The sequence below is a fragment of the Aphis gossypii genome, chromosome 3 (genome assembly GCF_020184175.1).
Source record: "Aphis gossypii isolate Hap1 chromosome 3, ASM2018417v2, whole genome shotgun sequence".
In the NCBI taxonomy this organism is placed as follows: domain Eukaryota; kingdom Metazoa; phylum Arthropoda; class Insecta; order Hemiptera; family Aphididae; genus Aphis; species Aphis gossypii.
Window position 1 is genome coordinate 52,087,698 of NC_065532.1, and position 12,275 is coordinate 52,099,972.

Genomic DNA, 12,275 nt, shown 5'->3' on the forward strand with positions numbered 1-12,275 from the left:
TTCTATTAAAGATTATCAGTTTTGGATTTATAACGAAACCTTGTTAATTTATGTTTAGAACAATAAGGTTCTAATAGGATCATTTGATCCGGTAAATAATATCTACGACAAATAGTTTACGTAATTAGATCTTATGTAAAAATGTTATTTACTCAAAATAGTCTGGTTAAAATATCTAGTAAATAAAAATTATGAGTGATAAAAAATTTTAGTAGGTATAATTGTATAATGAAAATAATTGTTATTCTATAATCTATAGGGGCGACTAATCAGTCGATCATGTTAGAATTTATTTTAAGTGTTATATTATACTTTATGCAAGTACTTACGTTTCTTAATGATTATAGTTATCCAATAATAAAAAAAAAATTTCTATGGAAGTCGATCCTTTAAGGTGAAGTATATTTTTAGTAGATTGTGACCAAAAAAAGTTTGGCCACCCCAGCTATAATCAATAATAATAATAATCTTTATTTTACTGAATAAAATTCCAACTTCAATTTTAACAGACAGTGCCGTTATAAACAACTGTCTTTGATATTTAATGCATAAGTTTATAATAAACGATTTTAAATTAAAAAATATTTGAAGTATATGTACCTATAAGGTGTCAAGTGTTAAGGCGAGCTATTTTAACATAATTGTGTTAAGGAACAAAGATTTTAGTTTACCCACCCATTTACCCAATATTTAATCAAACATACAAAAAATATATCTACATATTATATTATTCAGTAATCATTATTTTTAATTTAAAAGCATTCATTTGGTATACATTATTATTACGCTTTACGTCTTTAAATTTATACCACGAATAGAACATAATAGGTACACTAATTTTTGGTTTAGAAACATTGATAATAATAATATACTGATTTGAGATGTATATTGAACAACGTACTTGATAATCATATAACCATGTTGCAAATTATTATTTTATTTATATTATAGTACTTCATTAATTCTAGTATGTACGTATATGATACATTTTATTATCCACCTACCCAACATTTGAAAAAGCTGCCGCTCCTCTAGACCAGTTGGATCTAGAACCAAGATGGTTCTTAACCATTTTGATTTCGCGGACCATCTAAAATCTAGGATCAAGATTTAAGTAGGACTACGGACCACTTTGGGTTTTGGTTTGCTTAACCACTACACTGGAAATATATTTTTTTCCAACATTACACGGACCGGTACCTTTTTTTTTATACCTGCGATTTAGAACTGGGAGTCGGTTTATGGGAGTGGCATGAAATACGACAGCAGTATTATTTACATCAATTTTTTATTCAGCAACCAGATTTAAATTGTTGGAATCCATTAGTCCGTAAAGATATAAAAGTATGTAAGATCTACCGAGTAAAAAATTAAAAAACGGTTTAATAAAACGATTGATTATTTTATACTAGGATATATTGTGCTTCTGGTTGGATAAAGGTGTTGATGGATTTCGAATGGATGCAGTTTCACACATATATATGAGAAGTAAGATTTATTGGATATGCCAATATTAAACAATGGAAGACTAGAAAGAGTTGGTTATACAGAAGGATTAGATGAATGTTTTTATTAAGTAAATGACTGGAGACCTTTATTAGACGGCTATAAGGAAAAAGATGGCTAAACCGCAGGTATAAAATATAATCAAATATGTTGTTTACAAAACTAGGTGATAGTAATTTAAAATTGGTTTAAATAATTCACAGATTTATGGCCATTGAAACTTATTTAGTGTTTAAATATTCGAAGAAATTTTATGGAAATGAAACAAATCCCGGAGTCAATTTCCCACTAAATGTATGCTTTTTAGTATCAACTCATATGTCTGCAAAAGAATATGTTGATACGCTAACAGAATTGTTTTCAAACTTACCAATTGGAGCATGGTTAAGTTGGATTGTATGTAAAAATAATATACAAATTACTTAAAATAAATACTTAACCTAAAATGGTTGTGAAAATTTCTATTTTGTATGCTGAACAAAATAATGGGTTAGTATAAATGATATTTTATTTAACAAATAATATATATATATATTAAATTAATATTGAAAATAACTTAAATAAATCGGTCGATCGAGAATACAATTTCAAAGTCGATCATGTTAGAATTTATTTTTAGGCTACGCGCCCTATATGTTTCTTAATAATTATAGTTATTCAATAATAAAAATAAATTTCTATGGAAGTTGATCCACAAAGGTGAAGTATATTTTTAGTAGATCGTGACTAAAAAAAGTTTGGTCACCCCTAGTGTAGTACAATATAAACAGTCCTTGATGTTTAATGCATAAGTTTATACCTAATAGGCATTTTTTAATAAAAAAAAGTACTTTGAGTATGTATAAGGTGAGTTCAGTGACGAGGCGAGCTATTTAACACAAGGAGCAAACATTTTAGTTTACCCACCCATCCACTCAATATTTTATCAAACATACAAAAAGATGTGTATATATTATTCAGTCATTAGTATTTTTAATTTAGACGTATTAATTTTATATACATTATTATTAAGCCGTACGCCTTTAAAGTTAATACCACGAGTATAGAACATAATACAATGATTTTGACTCATTGATAATAATAACATACCGATTTGAAACTTATAAATATTAAACAAGGTACTTAACAGTTAGATAAATTTATTGCTTATTATTATTTTATTTATAAACCTAATAGTAATGCAGTGATTCTAGTATATACTTATAGATTAGGTTACTTAAATACGTACACTTAAATATCCACCCAATAAAAATTAGAAACAGCGGTCTCTCCTCCAGACGAGCTTCAATGATTATGACAAAAACTAAATAGTATAAAATAAATAAATTTATATAATAGATAATAAAACAATTAGCATGTATAAGGATTTAAAAAAAAATTATCAGGCATAAAAAAGCGGGTAAGTGGGTACCGCTCTGCTGTACATTAGGTGCCGTGTGGATCACTTTTATATATTATAGGAGTGTTAAATTTGAATCCAATGACAGTTATCATTGTATACGAAAAATGATTCTGAACGAAGATGATTTGGCAGCCTTTGATATAATTTTCAGAGGTTGGTGAAAAAGGTGGTTTATGTTTTAATGGCCTGAATACACCAAAATTTAAGTTCTTTTATAATTATTGTAAGCTTAACTTATGAAAAATCTTGTTTTAAATTTCCAACTCTTAGCTACTATGCAAAATTTTTTATGAATTATACCTACAAAATAATTTGCAAGTATTCATGATTTTGACGAATTTTTGTCAATATTTGAACTCAAAATGCTAATAAACAAAAATTGTGACTATGTATTCTTATAATTTTTTAATCACTATAAGAATAACTTATGAGGAACTTTGTATAAAATTTTCAAGTATTTTGATAAGGCCAAAAAAATTTTATCGACACTTTAAAAAAAATTTCTCAAAAATATCGAAAATTTCAGTGGTCTATAAATAACTCAAAAAAAGTCAAAATATTTTGAAATTTTAATTACGTAAAGAAAACGCGAATCTTAATAACTGGTAAAATTTTCAAGTATCTACGACTCTTACTTTTTGAATAATAACAAATATCAAAAATCGTTTGAGGCTAAACCGTTATTTAACGCGGTTTTGTAAAAATTTAAATTTTAAACACTCATAAAAATTTTTTGTCTGAATCCGGTAGAGTTTTATTACAGATATTTGAAGAAAAATTTATGGAGAACCTTGTACCAAATTTTCAAAACTTAGTTATAAAAGAAAAAAATTTTATGATTTTTCAACTTCAAAATTACTTGCAAATTTTCGCGTTTTCGACAGATTTCGTAAAAATTTGAACTATAAACGCTTATAAAAAAAAAATTGTGACTAACGATTTTTAATTTTTTTTAGCTACAATAAAAACAACTCATAAGGAACCTTGTATTAAATTTTCAAAACTTTTTGGTCATCCAACAATTTTTTATCGACACTTTAAAAAAAATTTCTCAAAAAAATCGAAAATTTCAGTGGTCTAAAAATAACTCAAAAAAAGTCAAAATTTTTTGAAAATTTAACTATATACGGATACCACTGACATTAACATTTGGTGAAAATTTCAAGTATTTTCAGTGATTAGTTTTTGAATTACAACCACAAAAAAAAATCGATTTGGTCGAAAACTGGTGTTGCGTAAAAATTGTCGTTTTTCCGTCATTTTTTTTTTTTGTTTGTCTAACCTAACCTAACCTTGACTTTTTACCTCTATAACGCACCAAGGATATTCACTTTTACATCGTAAACCACCCCCATAGTTTGAAATTGGAGCATTATTTCGACTAGTTATGCTGTACACAGACACAAAAACAAAAACAAAAAAAAAAAAAACATACATAATTGTAAAATCAATACATTCATCACTTAGTTCAGAATCTAAAACACACACATCATTGTAAATGATTAACTATAATCCTAGATATTGAGGATTAATCAATACAAATATAACAATCAAAGGAATATAAAATTTTAGTGCTATACCCATAAAGTGATTATTGTATGTATTCTAATCAAACAAAATGTACTTTTAAATTATGTAATAAATGTTGTACCTATATATTTTATTATTAAATTTTATCTATTTGATTGCTATTTAAATAACAATCTACCTACATAGTTTCTTACAATAGTGCTCAAGATGGTGTTGAAAATGGTTTTTCAATACATTGCAAGAATGTCATTTTTAATATTTCTGTGTTTTATTATACTTGGTGTTGAAGCTGGAAATAAGGAATTAATTGATCTTCACCTTGAAGAAAAATCAAATATTGAACTGGGATTAAAAAGTATCGTCAATAATATCTTTAAAGAAGAGACAAATCTGGAATATAAAGTCAAAAATAACAGAACTGAAAGTAAATCAATTTTTGTATAATTCATATCTAAATAATATACACGTTTATAATTATTCATCTCATATCCTAATGCTACTGAAAGTAACATTGAATAATAACAATATAATAATAATGATAATAATAAAGACTACCCTGCTATGTATTATAAGATTTACAATGTACTTCATCATTATATTATAGGTAACTGTAATGGATTGATTAAATTTCTAAATGTGTAAAATATATTTCTGAACGGAAATAACGTGTTAGACTCTATTTCTATTAATATTTTCAATATTATAAGTAATTAATTTTCTACTAGAATCAAATTTGAACTAATTTTCATTAAAACCGTTAGGTACATTATATTATAAATTAAACTTTTTTTTTTTATTTAGATAAAATAACATAAATCGTTGGAAAAATTTGTATTTTTAATATCTAATTTTTATCTAATTTTTCTAATTTTTAAGTTTTAATTTTCAAATGTCTACGACAGAAGAAAAATATACCTACGTATGAGTTATCAGTATATTCAGATTTCTATAAAAAAAAACCCAAAATAAACTGTTTAATTCATTTTTAATTCTTAGATAATAGAATATTGTAAAAATAAAGTAGGCAATTAAAGAAAATTAATTTTATAAAAGTATATACTTGAAATGTTTAAAAAAAAATGGTACCAAATCCTATTAAAATAACACTAAAAAAATCGATAAAAGTTTTATAAGCAGTTTAAAATGGAATGAAATATTTCTTAAACAATATAATGTTTAAAAAATTTTTATATGAATATTTTTAAAAAACTTAATTTAATGTTTACGAATTAAAAAAAAAAATCGATTAAGTCGAAAATTGATACATTTTCTTTTTTAGCGTTTCTGTTATTTTTTGTTAATTCTTCAAATCTATTTTAAAAAGAGTTAACAGTTTAAATTTAATTTTTCTAAATTTTTTAACACGCAAAACACTTTACAACTAATACATTAATCATTCCATTAACAATATAAAGATCACATATTTTCAACCATTATTAATGTTTATAATAGCTATATTGTTCATTTAAAATGTCCTGTAAGGTATTCAAAACTTTTCAGGAAAAACACAATTCATAAAAGAAAACTTAGAAGACATTTTTAACAAGAAAAATAAAACAAAATTAGATTGGTGGCAGACATGCCTTATTTATGAAATATACCCTAGATCTTTCAAGGATTCAACTGGCACTGGCATGGGAGACTTACGTGGTAATACAAGATTTTCAACAATTGTCTGTTTCTTTACCATTATATTATTATATATATATATATTTGGATTTACTGCAGTATAAATTTTACAGTTTGTCTTAATTGTCCTTTAAATTAATTATTTTAGGAATTATTGAAAAAATTCCCTACCTTAAGTACTTAGGAGTATGCGCTGTCTGGTTAACTCCAATATACCCTTCACCAGGAGTTGATTTGGGTTACGACATAACAGATTTCAAAGCAATCGGTGAAAATATAGGCACAATGGAAGACTTTGAGGAGTTAAAAAATAAACTTCACGAAAATGGTTTATATAATTTTAATTTGTATTGTAGTATTAAACAGAAAATCATGTTTACTAATAAATTTGAATTTTACAGGAATTAAAATTATACTAGATATAGTACCAAACCATACAAGTGATAAACATGAATGGTTTATTAAATCTGTACAAAGGGAAGAACCGTATACAGATTATTACGTGTGGGTCGATGCAAAATATGTAAATGGAACTAGACAAGTTCCAAATAATTGGGTGTGTAAATTTATAGAAAACTAATAATTGAATACTAATCGTAAGAGTATTTTTTAGATTCTGAACAGAGTAATGAATGTATTTATTTTACAATGTTTTTTTTTTGTGTCTGCAAAGTGAATATCCTTTTTGCATTATAGAGGTCATTTTCCAATACTTTTCAAAAAAATCGAGAAAAACAAAAAAAAAGTGATGGAAAAACGGGAATTTTGTGCGCCAACAAAGTTATCAAATTTTTTTTTATATGATTTTTACTTGAAAACTAATCACCGTAAATACTTGAAATTTTTACCTAAGATTGATATTAGTGTTACCTATATAAACAATTACATTTTAAAATATTTTGATTTTTTGAGCTATTTATAGACAACTCGATTTTTCTTAACATTTTTTTTGAAGTGTCGATAAAAAAATTTCGGATGACCAAAAAAACTTGAAAATTTAATACAAGATTTCTTATGAATTTTTCTTATTGTAGTTAAAAAAAAAAAATCTAAAATCACAATTTTTTTGTATAAGCGTTTAAAGATTAAATTTTTACGAAATGTGTCAAAATCGTGAAAATTTACAAGTAATTTTGTAGTTGAAAATTCATAAAATTGGTAGTATTTATATATTAAGTTACAAATTCAACAATAAGTTTTTTATAAGTTTTCTTTCAAATAGCTATAGAGGACACACGAAGCGTCATAGGAAAAATGTTGAACGTTTGAATTTTAAATTTCTACGAAATTGCATAACGATAACGATTTATTCTTTAACAATTTTTAAATATTTGTTATTATTTAAAAAGTATAAGTCATAGATAGGTACTTGTAAATTTCACCAATTATGTATATTGAAATTTTCTTTACATGATTTGATTTTAAAACATTTTGCTTATTTTAATGCTATTTACAGGGATTATGAGTTAGTCTTATTATTTTTTTTTTTATTGGAGCGTGAAGTTCAAATATCGACAAAAATTGGTTTAAATCATGAAGATTTATAAATTATTTTGTAGTTAAAATTAATAAAAAAATTTGTATAAGTAGCTAAGAATTGAAAATGTTATACCACAATTTCCATATGTTTAGCTTACAATTAGTATAAAAGAACTTGAACGGTGGCCAATTATATCAAATTTGATCCTTGTTTAAATTTTTATGAAATCCAAAATTCATTTGTAAAATAACGCTTTACTATCAAATAGTTTTAGATTTTTGTTATAATTAAAAATTATTAGAAACTTGAAACATACATCTGTTATTTACATTTACATTTTTTGTACATGATTTAATTTTGGGATATTAGGGTCGTTAAATCATAAACCACCTTTTTCACCATGCAATTTAAAATGTAATATACTTTATATATTATATATACTGGGCTGATAAATCATCTCTATTCAGAATCGTTTTTCGTATACAATGATACCTATCATTGGATTCAAATTTAATACGTAAATAATTGTGATCTACTGTACCGTAGAGCGGTACCCACTTGACCACTCTTTTTTTTTTATAAATGTTATGTCATACTATAAGCTAAAAGAAGTATGAATCTCTACATTTTTAGTATACATATGAGTTTTTTAGATTAAAATTACAAATTCTTTAATAAAAACAAAATAAATGGTTTTAGATATAATATTTTATCATTTTTTTTTTGTAAATACACTACTTAGATGGCAATATTTGGAAACACTATGTGGGAGTGGAATGAAATACGCCAGCAGTATTATTTGCATCAATTCTTGATTCCGCAACCAGATTTGAATTTTTGGAATCCATTAGTCCGCAAAGAAATAAAAGTACGTAAGAGCTGATAAGAAAAAAATAAAAAAAACGGTTTAATCAAACGATTGATTATTTTATATTAGGATATTCTGCGCTTCTGGTTAGATAAAGGTGTTGATGGATTTCGAATGGATGCAATTCCACACATATATGAGAGGCAAGATTTTTTAGATTCGCCAATTTTAAATGATGGAACACCAGAAATAATTGATTATACGCAGGGATTAGATGAATGTTTTTATGAAGTAAATGAATGGAGATATTTATTAGACGAGTATACGAAGAAGGATGGCAAAACAAGGTATAAAATATCAAATTTATTGTTTAGAATACTAAGTGATGATAATTTAGATTGGTTTAAACAATTCACAGATTTATGGCCATTGAAAGCTATTTGAAGTTTAAATATTCGAAGAAATTTTATGGAAATGAGACAAACCCTGGGGCCCATTTCCCACTAAATGTATGCTTTATAGTATCATCTCATATGTCTGCAAAAGAATATGTTGATACGCTAACAGAATTGTTTTCGAACTTACCAACTGGAGCATGGTTAAGTTGGATTGTATGTAAAAATAATATACAATATACTTTTATAGATATACCTAGACAAGTCACTATGTACACCGTGCATATGATTCGTTTTATAAGAAATTTAATTTGTTTAGGAATTTTAATTAATTAAATAATAATAAAAAAATATTTTTAAAAATTTTATTATGGTTTAGATTGGAAACCACGATACACAACGGGCAACATTTAGATTTGGATTGGAATTAATAGATGGTATGCACATGATACAATTGCTATTACCAACAGGAACACCTGTTGTTTATATGGGTGATGAATTGGGAATGACAAATACTTATTTGAGAGATGATCAGCGTTATTATGATGTACTCGGTCCCAATCGCGAAAAAGGTCGTACACCTTTTCAATGGGATTCCTCACCACAAGCTGGATTCTCCAATAAAACAAAGACATGGTTGCCTGTTAATCCAAATTATGTAACTTTGAACGTCGAATCTGAAATGGCCGCTAGACGTAGTCACTTAAAGATATTCAAAGAAATTGCAAATCTGAGAGAGTTGGAAGTATTCCGTACGGGGAATGTAGAACTTTATGAAATATCAGAATACGTATTTGCTTTTTCGAGGTAAAAATATTGAAATTAGAATAATACTAACATATTATAATTATTTAAATTTTTAGAAGTAACAATTTTTTCAAAAATTACTTTATTGTCATCAATCTTGGATCAGAATTGGAAAATATTAATCTCAAAAAATTCAAGAATTCATTATCTCCTAAAATGATTGTAAAAATTTCTAGTTTATATGCTGAACAAAGTAATGGGTCAGTAAAAATTATATTTTATTTAACAAATATATATATATTATTATATATATTATATATATTATATATATATATATATATATATTAAATAAATAATGAAAACAACTTTAAAAGTTATTATAAAATCTAATTAATTATTTATTCAATTTACAGAGATATTGTTAGTGCTAAATCATTCACTTTGAGACCATCGGCAGCACTTGTTTTGGAGTCAATATTTTATTAACTTATGATTTTTAGTGAATAAACAATAATAATGAAAATAATCGATAATATTTTGTCTAAACCCTACGCGTTTATAATTTGTTTTTGCAAAACTTATAATTATTTATATATAAAATAATATAGGTGTCATAGGATAAGTTAGGTTCATATATATTTTAATGTGGTTTGTGTCCCAAAGTGGTGGTTGATTGTCACGAGCGTAAGCGGTGCGCTACAGTACTTATACTTTTTCACTTGAAACTGCTGTGGACCAATCAACTCGTACAATTAAATCATTGCAAAATGAATCTTTAGACGCACCATAAACATTAAAAATATAACGATAACGCAGTTGTACGTTTTAAAAAAATATATGTAAAGCAGTAATCCAACCACTACATATTATTATATAATAAAAAGTGAATACAAGATTGCTTAATATAAACATTTATTAAATTTTTCGAACATAGGAATTACTTAAAAATAAATCCATGATTTTCATCAAATGGTTATAATTAATAAAACCAAATGCACGTAGAAGTTGTGGCGTACGATATATACTAGAATAAGTTATGAACCCCTTTTTATAACATAAATACAGTGAATATTTGAGACATTTACTAAAAAAATATTTTTTTGCTCACAAAATTTCGTGACAAGTCACTGCAACCATCACATTAATTATAATTTTTTAGTGAAGGACTTTTTCTTGTCATATTATAGCGTCCAATAACATAACACATCGATCTCTTTAATATGACACTCGTGTCACTTCTCGACATTACAATAATAAACATATTATATTATGATTTATGTGCAATGAGATCATATTAACCTGGTCAGCTACCACGATCCACGACCAAGTACGGTGCACCTTAACGATATTAATGCAATAATAAATTAACAAACTTATTTATGTTATAATATTTTATTTCTATTGAACTCATTGATTGTAGAATATACATAATAGACATATAATATTAAATTACCGTAAATCATGACCATTATTTTTGTACACAGAAAAATTTGTAATAACTTATTACCTACTTAAATTTAAAAAAAAAACATTATGTATACCTTTGAATAATAACAAAGTGTTAGAAATAAGTCAGCATACACCAAACAGAGAAATATTCTCTGAAACATTTTAGAAGCCAAATACGAAAATTGTGTTTTAACTTAGGCGGAACGTTTTATAATTTTGTCTCTTATTTTGTGGTTAGATAGCGATCTTTTGATTTTATTAGAATAATAGTTTCCAAGAAGTCGGCGGGTAAATGCTTGCATTTTAATTTAAAATTGTATACACATACAACGCATTATATGTGTAAGACAAGTTGATCATATTGCATTACATTATTGATAAACCAAAAGTCAAACCCTGTGTAATGTTTTACATAAATAATATTTTTAATAAATAAAGGACAATATGACATTTTTAATTTATTAAATGTAAAAGGTACATAAATAGATTTAATTTTCTAATTTGTTATTGATAGTATAAATAGGGATGTACCTATTCATAATAAAAACCTCTTTATGAATAACAGAGAATAGCAACAGGATGTATTAAAAATCAAAAATATATTTGTTCAGTTAATTTGGTCGAGTATATCAATAATAAAACTGTTATTTTACTTATACTACCTATTACTACCACAATATAATTCTATAGCTTGGTCTTAAAACTTTCATGTAATATTATTATTATTATTATAAGTACTGGATATATTATTCAAGTCGACTGTAAATCCTCTTTAGCCGTATAGTAGGAATGCGTCCCTACAATGTTATACATTATGCAACCCATACCCCACAAATAGAGTTCACATAGAACTTGGAAGAATCAGTTTTTGATAGTTACATTTCAAAAACTGATTTAAAAGCTCCATCGCCAAGCCAATTAATTGTGAGTTTTTTGAATCTCAATCAAATTTCATTAAGTCAGTATTATTAAAATATTGTATATTCATTATTCTCATTATCATAAGCAAAAATAATTATTTTTTCAAGTCAAATTGAATGAATCAGGAATGATGAAATCGGTTACGAGGCTAGATAATAGGTATATATAACATATGTATATTATAGAAAAAAACCATTCGAATTTTTAAAATTCCTTTTAATGATATTATTTTAGGTATATATTATATGTGCAATGCAGCACGGTAATGTGTATATTAACCAGATTAGGATTCGCCCGTTTAAGATCGCATAAAAATGTGGGTAACTTAAAAAGGCATCACCGCGGAGAACTAGACGAATTTCCTGCAAGAGAATAATCTATCGACGAAACAACGGAAACCGCCACAGC

The 12,275-nt window shown here is 25.8% G+C and overlaps 1 protein-coding gene across 2 annotated transcripts; it reads left to right on the plus strand.

The window, feature by feature from the left end:
* Window positions 1–4,623: 4,623 nt before the first annotated feature.
* On the plus strand, window positions 4,624–10,023 carry LOC114119230 (maltase 2-like). 2 transcript variants are annotated; one of them, XM_027980730.2, is made up of 10 exons: window positions 4,624–4,862; window positions 5,921–6,088; window positions 6,216–6,395; window positions 6,469–6,623; window positions 8,290–8,415; window positions 8,485–8,702; window positions 8,774–8,966; window positions 9,130–9,557; window positions 9,614–9,757; window positions 9,911–10,023. In XM_027980730.2, the coding sequence occupies exons 1-10, from the start codon at window positions 4,646–4,648 to the stop codon at window positions 9,981–9,983; spliced, it is 1,902 nt and encodes a 633-aa protein (XP_027836531.2). In that variant the 5' UTR covers window positions 4,624–4,645; the 3' UTR covers window positions 9,984–10,023. The 2 variants fall into 2 exon arrangements, with proteins under 2 accessions (XP_027836531.2, XP_050058686.1); XM_050202729.1 differs by having other exon boundaries at window positions 4,625–4,862; window positions 5,939–6,088.
* The last annotated feature ends 2,252 nt before the right edge of the window (window positions 10,024–12,275 follow it).

What these genes read in the sequence shown, in the direction of transcription:
- LOC114119230 (XM_027980730.2), top strand. Translation starts at nt 4,646, where the DNA reads ATGGTGTTGAAAATGGTTTTTCAATACATTGCAAGAATGTCATTTTTA. An exon ending in CAAAAATAACAGAACTGAAA is followed by an intron (nt 4,863 to 5,920) that starts GTAAATCAATTT and finishes ATGTCCTGTAAG; the next exon opens with GTATTCAAAACTTTTCAGGA. An exon ending in TAGTCCGCAAAGAAATAAAA is followed by an intron (nt 8,416 to 8,484) that starts GTACGTAAGAGC and finishes ATTTTATATTAG; the next exon opens with GATATTCTGCGCTTCTGGTT.